The sequence below is a fragment of the Phaethon aethereus genome (assembly GCF_964289735.1).
Source record: "Phaethon aethereus genome assembly, chromosome: 13".
NCBI lineage: Eukaryota > Metazoa > Chordata > Aves > Phaethontiformes > Phaethontidae > Phaethon > Phaethon aethereus.
The window spans coordinates 11,550,775-11,575,483 of record NC_138589.1 but is presented as its reverse complement, the minus strand read 5'-3'; the positions used below and the strand labels follow the sequence as shown (position 1 = coordinate 11,575,483).

General features: G+C 42.2%; 1 protein-coding gene across 1 annotated transcript; it reads right to left on the bottom strand.

Moving 5' to 3' along the window:
• Positions 1 to 24,477, bottom strand: LRP3 (LDL receptor related protein 3; the record flags this gene model as incomplete). Its single annotated transcript, XM_082005504.1, has 7 exons — positions 24,396 to 24,477; positions 19,059 to 19,106; positions 13,252 to 13,390; positions 4,429 to 4,637; positions 3,069 to 4,155; positions 1,734 to 1,866; positions 1 to 813 (listed from the first exon to the last, which is right to left on the bottom strand). Exons 1-7 carry the CDS (start codon positions 24,460 to 24,462, stop codon positions 1 to 3), a joined length of 2,496 nt encoding a protein of 831 aa, XP_081861630.1. The 5' UTR covers positions 24,463 to 24,477.
• Positions 24,478 to 24,709: the final 232 nt, after the last annotated feature.

Here is a 24,709-nt window from a genome sequence, read left to right as displayed (position 1 = left end):
TCAGCAAACAAGTAAAGATTCATCATCACTGGTATTGATTTCAGAGAGGGGAGTAGAGGACTCTAACATTGGCACTTCCACAGAATGGCAACAAGCCGCATGAATACCCAAAGGTTCCTCCCGGCATGAGTTAGGGCAACATCGGTTTTGTCCATCCACTTGGATATGAACATTCATAGGGCTGTCTGAGTAAGCAGACTCCCACTTTTTTAAGGGTAACCTACATGGCTCTTCACTCAGCGGATGACTTCTACTTAAACTACTGTCCTCTGGGACAGTCCTCCTGGATGCTGACCCTCCATGGATCGTTTCTGCAACACTTTCAGATAAAGGATCTCTGAAAGCCTTTCCTGAATCCACTTTACTGGACTGCTTAAGCTCACTGCCAGAGGTCTCAGCAACTAAAGATTTATCAGCGTGTCCAGCCTCAGGCTCTGCGTATGCTGCTGTGCAAGTATTCGCCACGACATTTGAAGGCGATGGCTCTGTGATTTCAGTCTCTGGCTGCAGGCTGCTACATCCAGCTTCTTGTAGGCCCCTGGCTTGGCCATGGGCATCTGCCTCTAAGCTAGGTCCCTCAGGGGAAGGTGAAGGACTCCGAAGAGTCCCATCAGCACGGTTGATGATTCCATCACCCAGTGTGGTCTGTGAAGTGCGAGCGGGCGTCAGGAGCGGGATCTGCCCTCTCACCCGAGGTCTGTGGAAGAGTCTGTTCCAGAACCTGCCCAAGCGCCGCCGAGATGAGCTCCGTCTTGACGAGTGTCGTCTCATCTGCCTCCTCATGGCTGTTCGAATGTTCTGCAGCACAGAAGCCTGTAATACAGACATAACAAACTATGATTTCACACACAGTCAGAAGACTTCTCCTAAACCCTGTTCTTACCACGAATATCTCCACCTTACCAGAATTCTCAGACTTGATCCCTACATTCCCTTGTTAAATGTGCATTTTCTAATGAACTATTTAAGAATACCAAAGACGGCTCTGCCTGTACCAAAAGACTCGCCCCTCAGAGTGCTTCCTTTATGAGTTTAAGCTCTACTTGTCTGCCCAGGAAGACGCTCCACTCACACGACCAGATCACCAATAAAGAACCAGACTGCAGACCACTGAGTCCTCTATCATCAGCAACAGCAGAGGATCCTCAAAAGCTGATGACAACAGCAGAGAAGAAAGGCCAAGGCAAACTACTTCTCCACTCAAATAACAAACTACAAGAGCTTTATCACACTAGGAACAGTGTCACAGTTGGATACTTCTGACAGGGCACAGGAGATTTTTGAGAACTCAGCAATGAAATAGAAGAATGATTTAATGGCTTCCCAGTGTAATGTATTTGTAAATGAAAAATAATCCCAGAATTTCCCCAAAATACTGCTGAAGACCTTACTTCCTTATCGCTTCAGGCACACTACAGTTTCATCTTGAAAAGCCTTTTTCCTATTTACTTTCTGACCTTTCTCTCTCTCTCTGCTCATTCTATCTTGATGTACAGCAAAACGGCATGTGCTTATCACTGCTGTTCCCTAGCAAACACATTTAATGTGTTCAAAACTACCCCTGGCACCAAGATGCATACTGTGGTTCTTCAGCTCCAAGTAAAACATACACATTTTTATATGACTTCCATATAATTAGCAGAGCTACTGAAAGAATACAGTTCCAGATCGATTCTATCTAAGTTATAGTAGTTTGGCTGCTGATGGGTTCATTGGCACTCCTGTCTCCATACTTGTGATGCGTTGTACACAGGGAAGTCTTCAACTGGGGGGATAAGCCCTTGTGCAATCAGCTGCCCGTAGGAAGGTGGAGCTTCCCGCCGCACAAACTCTGCCTCAAGTCGCGTCATCTGGGTCTCAAATGCTCTGTGAACAGAACCAGAGGGAAAACATGGAAGGGAAGTTAACAGTCATTTTGTCCTGCCTCCCCCACATTAACGTATAAAAGCAGTTCAGAGGGCTTCGCGCTAGCAGCAGAAACGCAAACCTTCAAATAGGCTCCGTGAAAATCTTATCAGGGTGCTAAAATAAACAAAAGGACTGAGAGTACAGGATATAAGCATCAGTGAATCAAATCAGCCAACTCTTTGGTGCAGTCCCAGGTTGGACTCTGCGGCAACTGAAGTTTTTTCCATCAGCCAGCTTATGCCAGTAACAGTGATAACTCGTTCAGCAAGGGCCCAAAGGTTATTTTTGGAAAAAACAACATTAAGAACTTGAAAGAGTCACACAACTGCAGCAGCCTGCAGCTGCAGAGAGCTTTGGCTGTCCTGCCAGAACTGAGGCATCAAGGTTCCCAACATAGCACAGGGGCTGTTTTCCAGCTCCTTAATCATGCAGATTTGATCAGGAGAGAACGTAAAGCATGCTGTGCTGAAAACAGCAACGGCGCCAGCAGCACGGCACTGAGCTGGTGCATATGACAAGAGGTGGGCATCAGAAAGTCCCTTACGATGCTCTCCCAAAGGGCAGAACCATGCTTGCACAAGCATACAACACAGAGGCACAGAAACACTATCCATACAACAAAGCATATAGGACCAGGGGAAAGGGGCACAGCACACACCAATGGGAACAGTGGAGGTAAACAACTCCTGCCCAGAACAGGCCCCACCACTGCAGGACATCACTTTTAATAGAACTGAGAACTAGAGTATTTGGGGAGGGGTTTAGGGTTATTCAGTTCAGATTCAGCAAAGACTTCACTATACCAGTTCAGCATTCAATTTCTGGCAGGGGCAAGGGGTTTGTTGCAGGGGGAAGAGGAAGGAGAGGAAACTGCTCAAAACAGTTTTGATTTAAGTTAGATACAGGTTCTGCCAGTCTGCACAATACATGTATACTTCTCATAGATCACAGAAGAGCTGACATTCCCTTCACTACTTCCAAAAATCTTAACTACTCTTCTCTAAGCCTAATGCAGTGACTGCTACTTATTTGTTAGCAATTCCAGTGACTGATTTCACACTGTTTTGCAAATTCTCTGGTTAACAAGCAACTTTTCTTCCTTTAAACAAGAAGACAAAAACACCACAGCTGTTAAAGCATCATAAAAGCAAGATGCTTACCTGTATTCCCTGGTCCTCAGAGAATATAATTTAAATGCACAACCCAGTGCTATCACCAGCAGCAAGCCACACACAAGACTCCCGATCAGAGCAGCTGTGATGACCTTCCTGGGAACGATCACCAGGCAGTTATGTTCATCGCTTCCATCCTGGCAGTCTTCTTGGCCGTCGCAGCGCCAAGTCTCAAAGATGCACAGATTTGTACCACAATGGAAGTTTCCCGGCTGGCAAGTAAAGCAGTTTTTTTCATCTGAGCCATCTGGGCAGTTCTTTTGGTTATTACAGCGGTCAAGTATTGAGTAACAAAGCCCACTGTTTCCTTCACATGGGTATTCATTCTTCTGGCAAGCGGGACAATTCTCTTCGTCCTTGCCATTTGGACAGTGCCACCAGCCATCACAACGCTGCTTATCTGTGAAACACTCCTCATCGCTTCCACAAGGGTGTTCCCATGGAAGGCAATAGCCTTTCACCTGATAGGTTGCATTGAACCCATGGCCAGTGCTCTTGGAGCGGGCGTGATATGAGACAGTGAGTTGGCCCTTTGACGACTCCACACTCACCGAATGCCTATTGTTGTGGTACGAAAACGTTTGCATTAATTTATCACCTCTCTCTCCAATGCCATCATACACCTTTACATAGTCATTGTAGCCTAACTGTAAATCAAGCTGCAACAGAACATGTCGATTATCTTGTGTGTCCACGTACCATGTGCAACGAAGGTCTGATCTGCTATGATCAGCACGGAATAAGTCTGGGGAAGCAAAAGATCCATAAAAATTACCCAGCCTTTTGCCACAGGAAAGATCAGGACAATTATCTTCATCCGAACCGTCACTGCAGTCCTTAACGGAATTACATCTCAGCTCGTTCATCAAGCACTTCGTAGAGTGGGCTGCACTGCACTGGAACATTCCTGAGGGACAGATGCTGGAAGGAGGCTCTGTTGGAGGGACAGTGCAGTTTTTCTCATCTGAGTTATCACCACACTCATCCATGGAATTACATTTCCAAGTACTGGGAATACACTTTCCGTTTGCACAATGGAATTCATCTGACTGACATACAGCCTGTCCTATCTTTCCTGTGAAAGAGGGCAAGAAGAAAAAAGTCAGTATCAAAACTTTGGGAAGATCAGATGTCACTTTTTAACATCTACTAGCCTGCATGTCACAAGTCAATCACTCAGGCCAGTACACTCCAGGAATACTGTTAAAAAGCCAAATATCAGTGTTACCGCGCTAACAACTTACAGTCATCAAGACTGACCCAAGACTTCTGTCAACAAAAAATACTACCGTCTTCAAGTTTTGCCAGACAGAGTATAAGTGAAGCCAGCAAAACTGTAAAGTTTTACCTCTAATATAAGAAAGGCGAAATCCCTGAGCCTGTCCTGAGCTTGATGCATCTGAGTGAAAAAATATCCAAACATGGTCCCTTGCAGAGATGAAAGACGGAGGTATGGAAGATCCGCACACTTTGTACTCCTCCCTCTTGGAAGAGGGGCCAATCATCAACCAGTCTACTGCACACTTCTGAGAGTCTTCCAAATCAAAGTTCTTAAAACTGTTAGGAACAAAAGAAAACAAAATTTACAAAGAGAACAAGTATCTGGAACAAAGCCAAACAGAGAAAAAACAGACTGTAACAGTCGACTTTCTGCACCAAGCAGTGCCAACATAAAGAGATCCCATTCAAAGATAATGAAACACCTACAGTATCTTCAGTACATATCAACAGAGCACTCCAATTCCCGCAATTTGGAGAAGCACCCATCTCACAGGCATAAGCAGCGTGCCAAGTAGCTCCAAAAGCTGAAAGGATGATTCCTCTTTTACTCAGAGTCCTTAAACAAATTAGCTTCCTAAAATACCAGATATAAGTAAGAGGAAAATTCCAGAATACCTTATACAGAAGGTAGATTAATTTCAGCAGTCTTTTCCAACCTTAAAAGCTATGAAACTATGGGATGAGAGGGGAGACTACTGTTGTGGAAAAAGAACACTAGAGAGCAGTACAAAGAACCCTAAAGGGATAAATATGAGAGACAAAAATCAACTCTTCAAGCGATGGATAGGCAGGGACAGGGCAACCCAGGGACAGGGACTGCAAGGGCTGGAAATGGAACCTAAGTCTAACACTACTATTTTTTAATTCAAAGACTAAAATATTCCCTTTCTGGGAATGCAAATGCAGAGCAAACAAGCCTATAACCTTTTACAGTCAGAACTCCAGCCCTTCTGCTGACACAAGCCCAGTGATTATTCAAGCTTACCTAGTAGCTTACCTAGTGCAAAGAGGTGCCCCAGTTGTTTGCAGAACACTGAACACAACCAGATAATACTCCCTAACCTGTAGCTCAGGAACCATACAGGGTATTTGTTGTCTGATGAAACAGCTTACATTTGCATTCAGTAATCTGCAATGACAATAGCATTGCACAGAGAAGCACACTCATTAGGAAAAGGCACACTGTTCCAGACACTTAGAAATGAATTTTAGCCCTCTTTCATGTAACTCTGCTACACAAAATCAACTCGGTAGAAATTTGTGGGTACTCCATGCAAATACCTAGACAGAAGTTTCAGAAAGGCTGAAAAGCTGTTAACAAAATACAGATCTCCTTCCACAAAGGACTTTTCACAAACGTAAAAGATGAATTCTTTGAAAAAGATAAACAGAAAGATAATTTTCTGATATCGGTATATTTACAAAAGGCTGTCAATGCCTGCCAGATCTTGTCCTTTGAAGGTGAAAGGGAAAGAGCAGCAACTATGTAAACTAGCCAATTCATTTAAGCAGGAGACCCAGCCTACACACACCTATAGGTTCTGCCAAACATACCTGCTTAGTAACTCTCAAAAACCCCCAAATTATCAGCAAGAGAAAGCAAAGAGAGCACTAAAAGCATCATGTTAAACTGGAAATTAAGAGATGTCCAACAGTGCAGGCAAGGACAATCCACCTAGAAATATGGCCTTCCTCTTTTCTAACTCTTTTTCTCCCACCATGCTTTATGTGTCTTCCCAGCTGGGAAGAAATATTCCCACAGCACCTAATTCTTTGCTATAAGCAATCTCATCAGGCTTCCGAAACAAGCATATTTTGCAAGGAAGTTTTAGATGACTGTTGCAGTTAGAATGAAAAGATTTAAGTATTCAGCCATGCAAAGGTAAACTAAAGCGTATCTGTCCCAGGTGTTCTGCAAAAAACTTTTTAATGACCAAGAAAGTGTATGAAGAGACACTACAGCACAAAAAGGAATTACACAAAGCATCAGTGAAACTATGGGCACCCGCATCGAGTCTGTTGCAAGAGATGCGAGACTGAGCTACCACATTGGTTTTGCTCTCTGTATGTCATTTTAGCACCAGACTTCAACAAGGGTTTTTATCATCTACCTGGAGGATTGTTTGTAGGGTTTTCTTGTCATAAAGACTTTTTGGATAAATATTAGAAATACCTATCAGCCCAACACCACAAATTTTTAAGAAAAGGGAACAGTCACTAAATGAAGAAATGGAAACTCAGAACTGGAAATGGGGGTGAACGACTAGAAAGCTTCTGCTCGTGTGATACAAACAAGATCATTTAGTAAATCTTTTGATCTCTTACTTCTATAGTTATTTTAGATGTACCAGAACCAACCTTAAAGAGCTAAACAATTTGTTCTCCTATCCTACCCGGTTCCCAGCACTCCAGCGAAGTCACACAGCCACTCACTTTCCCCACTCTGCTGAAAAGAGCTACTTTTGCCTATCAGGTAAATAATTCAGGACTGCACACACCCAGAGGAGAATTTGCCTATATAATAAGCTGTCTGCACCTTACATTAAAATGCATTTCTTTCTAGGGGAAAAAAAAACCACAAAACAAAACACCAAAGAAAAGGGTTGAACACTTTTAAGATTCACACAAAGGAAGAGTACAGAAGTCAGCTACATGCACATGCCGTGTTTACAAACTCCTCTGCAGATGACAGCAATACCTCTGGAACTCCTGCACTAGGTATAATTAACAATACCTTCTACTTGCACCTTGAGAATGTAGTACTGTACATTGCTAGTAAAGTGCTTTGTTTTTGTTTATTATAAAGGGTGTGGAAGAAACTGCAGTCCCACCTTCCAAAAGGAAGCACAGGCATACAGAGGATAACTGGTTTTCCCAAGTGTCAGTTGTGAATCTGAAATAGATTCAGAGCAGAATCCCACTCTTCTCCACTAAGAAACCCAAGCTTTAGCCATAAAACCAACTGAGTAGAAGGGTGACGAGGCAGAACAGACTTGCAAAGAAGGATCATCTTTAACAGCCTCCCTGAACACACCACACCCCTCAGGGATGCGTGAGCTACCAAGAAACAAATGCTTTGGTATTCAGAAAAGGGCAATTCAGAATATTGACACGAATGAACTCTTTTTAAAAAACAATAAGCATCTTAATCACAGGTGCCTAGGAGTTTCAAACACAATCTCTCTGAAATACAGAACATTCGAGTTGTGATGTAAAGTTTTATATATAATAGATACCACAGCAGTTACAAAATTTCTTCTTCTAAGGGCAAAAGCAAAGTCAAAGCAATTATGTTTTAGCTCACACAAACTAATCAACAGACATAGTTTGAACAAATTTTGCTTTGACTAAGGCACTGTCACTCCACTCCAGCATCCTTTTAAGTTATATTGTCTCCACTGGAAGCAAATTTTGCCATTTAAATTGATGGTGATTTTACTCAAGACCAGAAGCATGGTATATTTAAATCAGCCATCAACCAACCTTGATACAAAAAACATTCCTTTGTAACAAAATATGAAACAACATGAATACATATGTGTACATGTATAAATACATAAAATTGGTTTTTGCTTTACAATGCATCTGCAACAACAAGACTTTGTGTCAGAAGTTTGGGCCACACTAATCTGACATTAAATAGCCCACTGATTTATTTTTCCTAAGAGTCCTGAATAAGTGCATTCAACCTCTGCTACTTCACTTCTTTCATCATCTGTAATTAGATCTAGCACTGCTGCTGTTACAGACTTCTGAAGAATAATTTAATCCTGCTACCCACAAAATAGAGCGTGGGGACATTTACTTACTCAGTTGAACCTTCTCAAACTGGAATGCAAATTTTTCTGTCAAAAGGATTAGTCTAGTGGTTGAATGAGTGATGGTATGCAGTAGAAATAAGGGACAAAGTCTTGTGCTCCTACTGCTTGTAGGACTGTACAAACGTCTTACAGTCTTTGGAAAAGTACTGAATGAAGTCTGTAGTTACAGTTCTTGAGGGAGGTCTTGGGCCCTTTGTATCCAAAACCCATGTCATTTTCTGTGATTAAAACAAGAAACAGAATCAAGCCATACTGAAACAGAGAGGACGAGTGGATAATGTCATCCATATCTCATGCAGCACCAGTCAGTACTGTGGTATTTTTAAACATCTTGGGCAGGGAAGCACAGGGTTTGGGAGGAAAAGCAAAATAAGGGTCTGTTCTGTCACTAACCCCCTCCAGCAAAGCACCCTGACATATGTCTGACAGAGTGGGGTGTGGACCCAGAGGTCCATCCTATCATGGATGCAGTGCACAGCGGCACTGAACTCCAGCCCTTGCACCCCTCAGCTACAGCCTTCCCCACTGCACCGCATCCGCTCCATGGGATGCGGACACCCCCCTCCACCCAGCAGCTTCACTTAGAGGGCAACATTCCTCTGCTCTGGCATCTCAGTGCTCAAGGATGAAGGGAAGGAAAACCTGGCTTTCCTCCAGGCTTTTTTTCCTCTCCATGACCAGAGCACAGAGTTCAGAGGACAGGGAGAGGAGGAGCACTCAGGCACAATGCTGCAGGACCCAAACACTGGCGTTTCGAGCACCTAGAACTACAGTATTAACAAAGTACAACACCCATCACTAAACCACAGAACATCCTTTAAAATGCTTTAGCCCTCACGCTGTTCTCACTGTTACCTGTGAATCTCCAACACAATACAGGAATAGAAGAGGAGGCTGGTATAAAAGATCAAAATGATCAGACCAAATTTTGCAGGTTTTGTTTCTTCTGAAAGATGCTATTCAAAAGCACCAAGTCCAGTTATCCATTCCAGTTGGAATGCCTCTTCCACAGCTAACTTCTTTTAAAAAATCCCCTAATTTTATATAAAATATAAAAGAACAGTCTATTAAACACTGGAAGCATGCAGACTCTGAGGATCAGAACAACTCAGTGTGAAACAACAAATGCAGCACTACATCTGTTTTTACTGAATTCTGCAGAAATGCGTAAAACTGAAAAAAGGCTACCTCCAACACTGAGCAGGGCTCCAGGAACTTAAAGAAAATTACGGGATTGACCATATCTCTCTCTCTCTCTCTCTCTCAGATCTTGCCTGAGTTACTCAAATGAAGCAACAGTAGCCTACAATGGTATCTTCCTATTACCTGACAGGTATTTCTGTGTTGCCGGAAAGAGCTTCATTAAACCAGATTACCACAAATACACATTAACAGTCTGTAAATATGAAAAAAAAAAAAAAGTGCTACCTGCAAAACTAATGCTTAGCAGAGCTAAGCTTTTTGCCATCTGCACCAAAAGGAGCAGTAGCAGCTAGGGAAAAAAAAAGTACTTCTATAAATAATGTAGGGAATTCCCTACAACCCTCTTAGTAATTTAAGCACGAGCAGCTACAGATTAAAGCAAAAAAAAAAAAAAGGCATTCTTATAACTGGAAAAAGACAAACACCGGATGATCAAGAAAACAAACAACAACAACAACAACAACAACAAGGTAGGAGGTCCGGCAGATATAAAACCTTAATGAAACAAACAACAACAACAAAAAAAAGGTTGGAGGCCCGGCAGATATAAAACCTTAATGAAAGCAATTAGTAAATAAATAAATCAAAAAAAATTTAAGTCCAATTTGGCCCTCTAAACTCATTAAAAAAATTGGAGGATAAATATTATGGGTAGATCAGTAGAGCACAGTCCTGAAATAAAACAGACCAGCCAATTAAGCAAGAAAAGTTACTTCTATTTGCCAGCCTCTCACAGCAAGTGCAGACTGTGAACAACTGATGACTTAATTGGCTCATTAAAAAGTTCTGCTTAACCACTGAAGCACAAGGACCTGGAAGTCAGGAAAGCTCTATTCTACTCCCAGCTCCCAAGCACCAGCTAACTGTGTAACCTTAGGCAAGAGACACAGGCCCTGCGTTTTCAAAAGCTGAGCACATGCAACTGAACGAAATAAATGGCTATTATGAGTTTTTTCCAATTAATATCAAGTTCTGAAACACTGTGAGTTGGTAAATAGACTATGAAGCAGTCCCTTTAATTCTTCATACAATTACAGACCAGCAAGCCTTTACGTGAACAGGCCACAGTTCTACTCAGAAAGTGAAACTCAGATGGTATCTGAAAATTTCTTATTTCAAAGCCAGTGACATGAATCACTGAAGTGAAAGCCAAGGAAGGTGATCCCCTCCCCCCTGCCTCAATTAATAAGAGACAACTTGAGTGGGTCACTAAGTACATCACTTTTCAATACTCTTAACTTGAATTCTGAACACGGAGAACATTTTACTCTCAGTCCCATAAATTCCTATATATAAAATGCAATTTATTTATACTCTGCCCACATCAGGCTAATTACAACCATCAGGTAACAGCAACAGCTAACAAAAACGATTTGATCTTTTCCTCAGATATGAGGAAATATACCCATATAAAGCCTGTAAAGGATGGTACCAAGGCAGTTACTGCATATGACATTTTATTCTGATCTTACAGAATTTTTATGTAGTCCTCTGTGAAAACAGGCATAAAAATAGAGAAAATAGGAAAAAAATCAAGCAGTTTCCAAAACAATAATTAACAGACTGATTACTTGACTCTAAAGTGACAACATAGTCCTGGAAAGCAGTAACTACACACTTGTTCCCAGGTCTCAACAGCACCGTTCCACCAGACACACAAGCTTGGAAGAAAGTATTGAAACGTGCGTAATTAACAGGGAGGTAATAAGCACAAAGAACATATACTTCCTGTTCTTGTGAATCCTTGTGAAGGATTTCTGAAAAGTAAACTATAAAGCACAACAGTAAGTATGGAAATGTGAGGATATGAAGAAAATCAATACACACCCCTGAAAAGCAGATATTAAGACAAAGCTTCTGAAGGACATGCCCAGAGAAGCCAGCACCTTACATCCACATGCAGATCTGGGCACTGTTCTATTGAAAGCTGCTGAATAATTGGCTAGAAAAAATGACCACTGAATTCAAATGTTTGAGAAATCAAAACTACTTTTAGTTGGAATTTTATCCCTTAGTGACTCCTGCCATATCTCAAATATGATACTTACATAACATTGTTGTCTTACTGTCAATGTGAATTCAAGATCAAAGGAAATGCATTCAGCATAACATAACACAAAGGAGGCGGGTTTTTTTAAAACCCTTCAAAATCCAGATGTTATCACAAGAACTGTGTTTGATTTTTGTAGGAAAATTTAAAAAGCTACTCTTTTATGCCCTTATCAGCACACAGTTAGGACAAGAAGCACACCCAACTGTTAAGAGGAAAAAATGTTTGGTTTTGAACCCCCTTTCCCAGTTTGCTTGTAGCCTAGGCAAGTCAGCTGCTTCTTTTACATCGTTGGCATTACAAGGGCTACAACCTTCTAAATAAGTTCTCGGATGCTGTAACATTTTGCATTTCATACACTGGAGTGAGTCATTCCAAGTACATTTATAGTCAAAAATGTAACACACTCCCTAGGATGTAAACACATAGATCTCATTGTTTGCATGTGCATAGGAGGGCAGGATATGGCTGTGTATCCAGTGATAGAAAACAAACCTATTAAGAAGAAATCTTTCAAATTATATTGCTATACACACATCTAAACTGTATACACACAATATTACCAGTTTCCTCATCTCATTTTCCTTTATTTCTTTAGCCTCTGTTACACTTACACTTGCAGAAGAGTATCGTAATTCTAACTGGGAGCTCTGAAACATTTTCATAGCATGAACCACAGTACTACTCTCCAGAGCCAAGTCCCGTCTCTCACTGGTATGCTTCCTCAGAGTTTCCAACAACCTCTGCTTTGAAACAAATTCCCCAAGTCCAATACAATTTAATGGGGTTTAAAAGCATGTTTCTATTTATGGATCTCAGATGCTGGCAGGTATCTACTTCCTTATTTTTGATGAGTAGTTCCTATTTTGAACTACGGATGGTGGAGCCCTCCTATTACTCCATCTGTGGCAGATTTGTTTTTAATTGCTGAGCATCTGCAGTTGAAGAGGTTTGCAGTCCTTTTAAGCAGCTGAGCAAAGAATGAGCAGATGGTGTCAAATACAACAGTACTAAAAACCAAACAAAAACCCTTTCCTAGGTTTGCTTTTTTTTCTTTTTTTTAAGTAAGAAATTCTTGGTTTGACAAGGATACTATGATTAGCCCAGAGAAATTAGGCACATTTGCAGTATGCTGATATTAGAGTCTAAACATTCTTAACAAACTATTTGTAATATATTCTAGTCTCTTCTGAATAGTATTTTTATAGAATGAGCTGAAATTGTGCCACAAATGCTAACTATTATTTAATTCTGTTGGAAATAAATATTAAGCAGAGAAGTATGTGTCTTTTGGTTAACAAGTAACAATAAGCAATTATTATCTTCAAGTGTCAACTAAACATAGCACCATTTCAAGAAAGCACAGAAAAAGCCACTTTTGCTCTAAGAATTTTACATATCCCGCTGAGGCTGTTCCAGGTTTTATAGCCTTCACTTACTCCTATTCATAAGCAATGACGAGAAAGGGGACTATTTGATGTAAGTAAATATATCACTGTTTCCCACCTCCTCATCCACCAGCGGCAGATGAAATCTCACACAGGTATTGTGAAGATAAATATATTAGAAGACTACAAGTGACTTGCATATATAATAACGGATGTCAGAAGTAGCCTACAGAAACAAGACACAATGGAACATTTCTAAAATGAGAGAGGTTCCCAACCTACAATCATGCTTCAGCGTAATCAACTTCAGCTTCCTTTGGCCATTCCGCAGCTCTGACAAACAGGCTCATACTGGTATGTCAGATAAGAACTCACATTTTGTTTCATTTCAGCAAAGCAATCCTTCATCTCCATATATCAAACCATACCTAATTGTTATCATGTCTCCACGATCTCCTTGAATGTACCAGCTGCAGTTTACAGCTGGAGGATAGTTCAATGGCCAAGAAGGACTATAGATGACTCCCCGTCTCTCTGTGTGCTGTTCCAGTTCTCCACTGCAAGCAGCTGTTAATAAGGGGGGGAAAAATATTATTGTTAATAATGCTGTGCCTAATCAACAATTCACATTAGCTCCAAGAGCATCAGTTTCTGGGGACTGCAGACAAATGAGAGTCAACAATTTTATCCTCTTACTGCTTTCTTCGCTGCCCAGGTTTTTAATTAAGACACCTGCTCTAAGTGTAGGTAAAGCATAACCTGCATTTCAATGCAGGATCAATCAATAACCTTGCATGAAACTACCAAAGGCTACAATCAATATTACTGCATAGATCTGCCAAGAGGACGTAATACAGAAATTACCGGCTTCCCAAAGCCTGGATACATCACCCAGTGACTGAAGAAGATCCATATTCAGTATGAAGTATCTAGAAGCTCATTTTGGTGTAACATGTTCCTGGACATGTTGTTTATTCTCCTAACCATACAACACACCTGAAGAGTTTGTAATGGTTAAAAAAAATCCCCAACAAAAAAGTAAACTGGACTCTAATAGTAATGTTCAATGAAAACATTCAACAAGTACTCTAAATTCCTTCTGAACTCCCATAGATAGGAAAGGAGCAAACAGGGCTAAATTAAGCTCAGTATTTTCAAAGCACTTTCAGTTCTTCCTATGGAAAACAGCAGGCCAATTAAGGCTACATCAAATACTTATAATTTGTAATTAAGCAATTCAAAAATGAAAGTGAAATGTTCCAAGGACAAGTGGGAAAGCTGTTCTGATGGGAAAACGTACTCTCAGCAGACTACAAGAGGGGAAATTCTGTGTAATGCATGTATTCTGAACATTCTCCAAAAATATTTTTTAAACTATTTTTAAAACAAATTACTATCTAGAGCATGACTTGTGGATTGCGGCTGAATATTCCAATTTTTGACAGCTTACTTTCTTGTGGCTTAAAAAGGTGTCAAGGAAAAAAAAAGGTTGCCTGTACCTCAAGTTTCCTTCTACAAACGCGTCCAAATATACTGCATTATAAATCACAGATTTACAGTATTGCTTGAAATTCAGCCACATACACGCATCATTTTCAATTCACAGTCAGGATCAGATTTAGCTGCACCGGAGGGACAGGGTGAAGAAGTGCCAGCAAAGCTGCCTGGCTGCAATCGAGTCAGGTGGCAGGGCTGCCTGCAGGGCTCCTGGCCAGGGCTGGGGCCAGGCTGCAGTATCCCCCCACCAGTAAATTTGTGCCTGGCACTATTCCGTTTGTTCACAGTAAGCGCTTTTGAAGTGAGAGCCACAGGAATATAAAAAGCATGAGGTGAGTAATTTACCTGAGGCAAAACATATAAAAAGCCATTATTTTTACTCTCCAAGCAGGGCATTCCACTGAAACATATGCATATAATTTCTACTTGTTTCAAAGGCCACAAAAGCATACAGAATACATAAATGCACAAACACATCTATTTTACAAATAAATATTTTGCAGTAAAGCAGTTACGAAAAACGAGAACGTTTTTGTTATCACATTTCTAAAACCAGAGAGCCTCCACACTAGATGCTGGTGAAATACGGAGATGCAGATGCAACTACAGAATTATAAAAGCAGGACTTTTCAACTCCAGTTCTCGGTTTGTTTAGGTCTTTAAATGTGCTTATCCACACACTTGTCACTGCATCAACGTACCATAGCAGCGTAAGAGGACCTAGAGCTGGCAACCACATAAAAGGAGCCGGAAAGACTGCATTTCATAACTGCTAGATTACTAAAACTTCTTAATGGGAAGGAAACAGAATGCACAAAGCAGAAAGAGCAAATACATCAGACAGCACTATCCAGAGGCTTCCAGCAACAGCTCTGCAAATATTTCTGTTCCCTTGTACCAAATACTGTCCTGGATTAATATCCCTTATTCACAGTATATGCATTAGAACAGAATCATAATTACACAGAGCTTATTTCAGTTTCCATTCTGAGGAAGACCTATTGACAACACTGGTGATTGCATAAGCACTTCCTCTCGCGCATTCATCAGCGCACTTAAGTAGAGTTGTTCTTCTCCCAAAGACTTGCTTCTCAGTTTTAGGAAGTATTTACAAAGAGCAATAGTTATTTGAAAGTATCCTAGCTTTTCTGAAGTAACATCACTAGTATTTTTTCTTTTACAATAATGTACAGTTTCCTAATTTGTAAACAGTCAATCCACTGCTACATCCATGTTGCATGATGTAACATGGACAGTTCAGGTTCTCAGTGATAATTGCTTTTTCTTAACAACACTGCACATCTGCTACGAACATGGGGCATGGAAAGATGAAGAGACAAAAGAAAAAGACTTTCCATTTTAACAGAAGAATTGTAGTTGTGAAAAATCTAAGGATGTAAGCAAGGACTGCACTGACACTATACGCCATTTCGGGCAGTTCATCTGGCAACAGTCATTGCTGCTCAATACTTGCCCATGGCTTTACCCCTCTGACACAGAACAAGCATTTCAGACTTGCCCTACTCAAATTAAAAGGACAACTGCTTTGCTCTTACAAAGGCTCCTGAGTTGGATGGACCACTAATCTGAATTCATATTGCCAAAACATAATTACACTATTCTAAGGCTATCTTCACAGTCCCCTATTGGGACAAACTGGACACCACCCCACCGCCTCCCAGAAAAACACTACTGTGTTTACCCAAACCTCATGTAATTGCCTTATGCTTCTGATGCCTTTCATCTCCCAACAATGCTCACTACTATGGTATTTGCGATAAATCAATAGATCTCCTTCCTAACCAGTCTGCCTCTCTACTCCTTCTGCACTGACTGCTGTGTGGCAGACAAGGTAGAGTATCTTGAGCACTGCCTTCAGGTTTTTTTTGCTTTTTTCAGTTCTTTCACCTACAAAAAATTTGGAAGACAAACCTGTACTAAACAAAGCCTTCAGTACTGGCAACAAAACAGAAAAACCATGCAAGGGCACAATTTCGTACTGTTGGGGTTTCAGTGTCAATAAAGGGGCCTCACTTCCCTGCTCAGCTCCTGTCCGTGAAGTTCGTGGAGTCACATATATGCATTAACTATTGTGTTACTAAGTTGGGCTTCAGCATGACAGTGTGATTCCTTAAGGAAAATAAACAAAAGCCTTTTAAAATTGCCAAAACATCTAAAGGAAGGGGAAGTCTCTAAATAGAAAGGTACAGTCCTGGATTCTGAAAGCCTTATCATCAGTGACACACACAAGAAGAGCGGTGACAACATTTTTTTCAACAATTGCTCTGTAACTCTTTTTCTGCAGCCTTTCTGCACAAACCCAGAAGAAAAGTGAAAACCCAGTTTACTAAAAGCCCAAACAGCTTACATTTTCCACATTTAGGATTACTGAAGAAACATAAGAGAATACTAATACCTGGATTGGCAAACCAACTCACCAAAAATCTTACTGAGATGGTGCTTTTTAAAAAAAAGACAAATTCTGAAGACAGACAATAATGAATCTCTTATAGATTTAAAAATAAAAACAACAACTTTACACAAATGCCAGAGAGGTTTGAGTTCAGAGTTCCTATCAAGCAGGCATAAACCTTAATGAAGCTCTTTCTGTAACAATCAAATTTATTTCTTCTACTGTAAACAGCAGTAGATTCCCCATGCCAGTTAAATATGCCACAAGTACTTGCAAGAAAGTTTCCAAAACTTTATATGAATATTATTACTCCTACTTTTGCAAATGCGACCGTAACAGAACGGACATCGAGCTCCACCAGAGGACAGCGCTGAGGGCACTAAGCTGCGCAGGAATAAATTTTCAGATGATCCCAGCAGAAAATAAATCCTGCAGTTTCACACCCTTCTGTGACACCCCGGGGTCTGCCCCAGTCCCAAGGCACACATCCCAACCATCTGCTCCAGGATAATGGCTGGTTTGCACCTGCCACAAGGAACCTTCTCTCAAAACCGAATGCTTGGCAATGTATGCTTCCTTAGTAGCTATCTCAGGGTTGGCAGGAAACTCTCCCCGAGCTCTCCAAATGCTCCCTCAAGGAGGGCTTGCACACAATGCTTAATGCAGATCCCTTATGCCTGTAGAGGGAAAAAAGGACTTAAGGCTCCCCTTCACTTTATCCAGTCTCCAGCAAGCTGCTTCTGCCCCCGGTATCAAAACCGGCAACGGCACAGCCCAACGGTTCCACTCGCTGATCTGACAAAACCTGAACTCACGCTCCGCTGGATCAACAGGCTGAACTGGCTCACTGCGAGCCCAGGGAAAGGGGGCTCAGGGGGAGGACTGCTCCCTGTCAGCAGCAGCAGCTTTTCTCACTGAAAGTCATTGTACAAATATAGCCGAGATGGTGGCACGACCTGTGTTCTCCAGAACTCATTATTTCTGCTATTACTAGTTTTCCGAAAAGACCGCACTGTGCCTTATCGTAGAGATCAACTCTGTAATAAGCTGCTTTGACAGGATGTGTTTAGGACAGCAAGCATTCCTCCCAACTTTTATCAGGGCTCCCAAGGAACATCTCCTGCAAGGCAATTCCTGGCAGGGTCATCTGCTGTAAGACTGCACTATGCTAACCTGTTATCCTCCAACACACAGGTAAGAGAAGCTACACATGGATCACACTATTGCAATGACCTTTTATGATAATTTCTCTCCCCTGCTCCAGTTAAACTGTCAGGAGACAAAGTAACTCAAAACTATTATCAAGACAAGAAAACACAAAGGCTACAGTACTCTGAGGTTTTCAGCATACTTGAAAGAATAAAAGCCAAATGTTACAACTCTTTGTAGCAAAAGAACAGCATTAGAAAGCAGCAGAGCCAACTGGATGAAGCATTATGTATTTCAGGCCAAGGCAGTATCGCCAGTATAGGCCAGCCACTGTATAATTACCCAAGTTACACTTTAAAAACATACAGCCAACGGACGGCAAGCTCCATCAAAAGCCAAATAACCATCCAGGCAGAACAAACAAGCACATAGGTAACATTCTGGATTTTTTTCCAATGAAAGAATGGAAATATTGTTTTGCAAACAACACATGTCCTATATGGTTCATCTACACTTCTCCTATGCTAAATTTAAGGAAGTTATCTAATGATAAAATGACTACCTTTTCCTGATTTAAATCTTCTCTCAAACCCCCATGTTGACTTGAATGCTCAAGCTCCCACATTAATCAACCCACTGCCTTAGAATTATTTTCATGTTTTCCCATTTCTTTTCCTCTTGTTTTTCTGTTTTAATTTAAGTTACAACCTCTCTGGGCACAAAGTAGCCCTACCAACATGACTGTGGATTGAGAGGCACAAAAGGGCCCTCGTCACTAAGAGGACCCTGATTGCAATGTTCCCGTAACATCAGTAAGTCACAGTACTGCTATAGAGAAGGAAGTTACACATTTTTAACATTCTTGTTTTAGCTCCCCTGGGAACAGGCCACTGTCCCTGGCTTGATATTCCCAGGCACATTTCCTAAACATAGTTTTCCCCTGAATGTAACAGCACATACTACGACCTTAGCCTCAAGCCTACAATTTTTTCCTAGCACAGTGACAATGATGCAGCCTATAAGCCCAGGAAAACTTAGAAGTCCTAAACTTCCTAAAATGTCATTGGTACTCTCTCTCAAAGGTCATACTGTTTTGTTAAAAGACCTCTTTGCATGGGGAAGAAGCAGTAACAACTCAAAAGAACAGTAAATACAAATAAGAAAAGTACATCTTACCTAATGAGGTAACAGCACTTTCTATTTTCCCGGTCAGGAAGAGATTCACTGTGTAAAGACAGAAAAATAATGTTCACACAGGTTCCAGTGGCACAGGGTGGCAGTCAGTAGTTAACCATTTCTAGGTGTTTGCTGGGGTGTTAATATAAATGCATTGCAGTCTTCCAACAAGAACTTTTCTTATTTACGCAGGCAAGTCATGTAATCAACTATTGTCACAGAATCATTAAGGTTGGAAAAGACCTTTAAGATCATCCAGTCCAACCATCAACCACCATGCCTGCTAAACCATGTCCTGAATCCTTCACTTTTATAAGGAATCCTTCCTTATAAAAAACCCCACAATGTTAGTTCAGTATCTGTCAAATATGCTACCAAATGAAACAACTGCCAATCTATTCTAAATTGTCTTCTGCAGAATTTTTTTCAACTGAGGAAGACAGAAGAACAATTACACTAAAACATTCACCATCACAGCTGGTCACTCTACCTGCTTAAATGCTGGCAAATAACTAATGAGATTAACATCTTTAAAAACATCTCCTCTGAATAAAGAAAAGTTTGTTCCTCTCAGGTAAATGTCACCTTGAAAATAAACTGCTAAAGCTAACATAATCCCCTTAACTAATCAAAGGCCATGAAGTTTTAAAAAAGGTCCAGTGGTAAAAACAGGATGAGGTAGTGCTTGCAACACACCTTTGATTTGCAAATTAGTTTCCAAATACTCTTCACTTTCTCGGAAGTCTCCTCTCACAGTATATACCATTAGAGTGATCTGGTAAGAGCAGTTACTGCCAAAAAAAATTTCTCCTGTGTCTTTGTTGCTCCACAGGTCAGCATTAACATGTAGTTCCATGTTAGTTTCCTCATATATTCTTTAAGGCACTTCTCTAATGATTACAGCATAGTTCAATAACTGCTCTCATTTCATAATGAGCGCAGTATAATCTACAAAGTCTACAATCTATAATCTACAAAGACAGCCTATTAATAAAATGACAAACGTTAAAAAGAATTAGAAATGTTTAAAAGGTTACCAAAACTTAATTTACAACATCCCAGCCCAAGCACTGTCTTTGGCTTTATTTTATGTGTGTTAAGTCCTAAATCTTTTTATAGTCGATCTGTTGGCAAGCATTTAGTAAAAAACATTTAAAAAATGAACAATAGGAGAAGAGAGGAAGAGAAACCATCCCTGTTCCCAACAGTCACTTGGGAAGCTGCTGACAATTAACAGTATTTATGTCTCAGAGTAGCATGTACAAGTGTGGGCCCCCATCGTCTCAGACACTGTCCAAACACATCACAAAACAATGACCCTTACCCCGAACACCTTATCCTATAACTTAAACCAGCACAAGAGGAAAAAAGCACCTACCACTAAAGGGGTGGAAATAGAGAAACTAAAAACAATCCCTCAGCTTGCCAGTTTGAGCCCAGTCACGGTTTTCAGTCAGTGCTGTATCTAACGATCACCAAACTGCAGCAGCGCAGGAGCCTACAGCAGTCCTTCCCTGACATGTCTGGCTGTCGACAATTTGGACTTTCTCCTTGCTGAAGCCAGAGCTCCAACAGCTAAATACAGCCAACAATTTCGGCAGGCGCACAGACTGCTACAGACCTCAGGCTGAGGCCAGATCCTGCAAACCAGAGAGCAACCGCTCCTGGCGTCACCCACTGCAGAGGGCTTCAGGGTACTACCACAAGGGCAAGGGCAGGAACTTCTAGCTCCTTCTACGTGGTTGCAGGATTGAGCTTTTAGTAACACACAAGGGAAGGAGGGCAACTAAATGGCAGCATACGTATGCCGTGGCTTGAGAAGAAACAGGCCTGAGCTGCAGATTTGTGTTAACAAGCATTAACACGATGTACAAAGGACCTTAATAGTGCTGATTTTATTACATAATTAATGTACAGTAACATTTGTTATATGATAATAACAACATGCCATGTAATTATTTCCTTTGTTTCACAGTGCTAGCTTGCTCCGATAGGTCAGTAAGCGTACCTCGGAGCAACACTACCATCCTGTACCAGGAAACAGGGAAACAGCTCAGCTCCATTAACTCCTGCTCTGTGACAGAGCAGCACGTCCGTTTGTGACAAACCTTGGATCACAGCAATAACAGCAACACAACACTTTCTCCCATGGCATTAAGGCACCGCTATTCCTGTAACCATAGTAATATAGTCATAAAGACGGAGAAAAAATTAACCAGTGATTAAGTCACAAATTTAATTTCATGAAAATTAAAATATTTTGGTTTGCTCCAAAGAAAGTATATGAATAGGCTCTGCATAACTGTTATCAACACAACTGAAAGGAGCATTTGAAGATGCATTGTTTGGAAAGGTCTGTGTCTGTACTACCATTCTGCAATCTTTTTCCATGTCTCCTACCCGAATCTTCCTGATGGCCATAACAGAACATAAGCTCCCAAGAAGAGGTTCCCCTGCATAGCTGATGAGGGGCCCCTATGCTCACTAAATGGAAATAAGTAGCATGAAGACAAGGGGCGTGATAGAGTGGAATTAGACAACTCAGAGACATGTTACTTTCTTCTGAGGACTGTTAAACAGACAGCCCTTAGTTTGCTACCAGAAGGACAGAGTTTGCAGTTTTTCACACCAGGTCTGGCAGATACCCAAGAAAGACAACACCCAAAAATGCTCTTTTACCTCTGCAAATGCAAAACATCTATTGGCTGCTGTTGCAATTTCTTTGCTCTCATTTTCAAACTGTTTCACACTAAGAAGTCAGCAGTCAAGAAAATAAAGTCTAGGTTTCACATCAGGTACTTTCCCCAGCAACTGAATAAGCCTACAGTTTCCAGTATCTATTTTCCTCACTCTCGGTCTCACTCAAAGCCGTCAAATCAAACCACAAGAGCACTGTAAACCAGCATTTTCTGAAGCACTCCGCTCTCAAAAGTGTCAGAGGCCCAAAAGAAAGAACAGCTGTTCCCTGCTGCTTTTCTTTTCTCTTGTCAAAACAAAATTAGGTGAGAGACTAGAGGTATATTAAAAAGTTTTCTAGATGTTCTTTTTCTTAACTGTTGGGCAGAGTTATGGGAAAGACAGAAAAAACAGAAGCAGTTCAGTTGGCTTGAACTCCATGTAGGAAACCTACTGTGCCACTCATTTGGATTGCTAAATAATTCCCAGGGTGAGGTTTTCAGCTGGGAAAGCAGTTATTTGGATCAAAACGGAAATTTACATCTTGGCACCACCGAACCAAATGACAGCTACCAGGCTTTTCCCACAGCCAGGAGGAGAGACATCAGCTTCGCTGTTTTAATTACTTCCTATTTGATAACTTTCTATGTCCTCCAGAATTTCTCAAGAATGAGAAACAAAATGGCCTCATGAAAGAACAGTTGCAACAAACCCAATTCCAGTCTTTGGAGCAGCAGTTTACAGACGAGGTCACATACAGCAATGGTCAGTGGCAGTGCATTGATACAGACACCAAACACAACATACAGCCTACATGAAAACAAAAGGTAAAAGAAAAGAATGGCAAGAAGCAAGAACCAAAAATCAGGACGAAAAGCAGGGATAGACAAGCAGGAAGTAAAATAGAAAAAAAAAAAGTTAAAGCAGCAGCATTATATTCTTATGGGTTCACTGAAGCAGAATACCTTACAAGCTTCCCACCTCTCATGTTTCTCAACTTCCACTACTGTCAGTTGTGCAAGGAATAGGAATAATACATTCCAGCTGAAAAGAAGAGCCAGACAGTGAAATTCTAGAAGTCATAGAAAGCAGAAATCTACTAAACTTTCAACCTGGCAATTACCCAAAGCTAAATAAAAGAAGTGTTCTCACTTAAACGCTGGAGTTTACATAATCTTTTATTATCTTATATAGTCATTTTAATAATAACCATGCTATTTCTGTTAAAAAACAAAAGCTTTAACAAAGGTCTGACTGGGCCACAAAAAAACGCCCAAGAAACTCAAGAGATATGGTAGAAACTTGTACCTTTCTCTAACTTTAAATAAACAATGCAGCAGACATTATCCTCACGCTGTGCACAGCTCTGACATCCCTTTAAGTCAAGTCTCTGCAAAAAAAAAGTTGTACTGGCTAGAAGGGATGTTCAAACTGTTTTGTAGTTTAGATAGCTTTTTACATTGCACTTCCGTTAATTAAAATAGATACATTTGAAGAAGCCAGAGCAGCTTTTAAACTTTAACTTCCTACGTTTTTCTAGGCAAGCACTAATGTTAAAAAAAAAAAAAAAAAAACTTTTACAAAAATAGAACGAGCAGTCTGGCCACAGATACTCATTTCTGACCATTTAGGTAATGCACCCTAACTGTCATTTGGGATTATTAAAAATGAACTCTAATCGGCTTCATTAGCAAATAGCTGTGGTTTCAGCACTTGCTAGTTCGAGGAGCTGTAACAGTTTAGCAAATAACCGTCCGGAGAGCACAGAGCAGCCCCAGCACCGCTCAGCTGCACACAGCGCTTCTGACAACGCTGCTCCCCCAGAATCTTTTGGCAGCACGCAGGAACAGAGCAGTCAGCTTTAATAACTCCCAATTTCTACGTGCCCCTGATAAATACACAAGGTCTTTCGCTGGCTCGTTCTGGTCACAGGCGTCAACGCTTCTCCCTAACAAAAAACATCTTCCCTGACAGAGAAGGGCTGACAGACTGGAAACCAGTAATACGCTTCATCACGTTGCCATAACTTAACACCTGCTGTGAAGCAGAGCGGAGAGCAATTGCTTCAAGCAGAAGGGAGGGAGGAGAACTGAATGTGGCAGAGAAACGGAGGGGATGTGTGTGTGTGCGTTCTTCCACCCTGCCTCTCAGAGAAGTGACAGGCAGGCGAGAAACGCGACCGACGCCGGGCAAGGAGACGGCACCGCGAGCAGTTTCGTAACCGCACCGAGAGCCGCTGCCCGCATCGCGCCTCCTAAAAGTCTGGAGAAGGGGCCGATAATGCCTAAACTTACCCCCTCACCCCGGCCCGCGCAAAGCGCTACGCAGGGTTACCACAGCGGTTTCAAAGCCAAGGGCAAAACGCTGGTTTCCGCAGGACCGGGCAGAACTCCGCCCGGCCTACTCGCCGCCGGGCTCGGCGACCCGGGCGGGCGCCCTGCGGCACCCGCGGCCACGCCGCCCCCCGCCCCGTTAGAAAGCGGGAGGGAAATGCGCCGACCCGGTTTGGTGTGTCGCCGTCCCGCCGCGCTACCCCCCCTCCCGGTAACTTCCCGTAGTGGGCGAGGGGACCCGGCAGCCCCGCCGCAGGTGCCCGCGCCCCCCCAGCCGCCGTGCCCGGACATGCCCCGCCGCACGGGGAGCGGCCGGGCCGGCACTCACCCAGGCAGATGGCGGTGAGCGGCACCAGCGCGCCCTGCCGGAGCTCCGCGGCCGCTGCCTTCTCCATGGCGGGTCGCCTGCCCTTCAGCGCGGGGGGAACCACGGCAGCTCCGCGCCCGCCTCGCCCCTACGCCAAGCCGCGGGAGCCGGCGGCGCCGCCGGCCCGCGGTGCCCCCGCAGGCCGGGGGGCCGGGAGTGGCGCGGACGCCTGCCGCCGCAGCCCCATGGCCGGCCCGCGCTCCCCGCTCCGGGGCAGGTGGAAGAGGACAGACCGCAGTGCCGCCGCTCCGCCGCCGCCGCCGCCGCCCCACGTG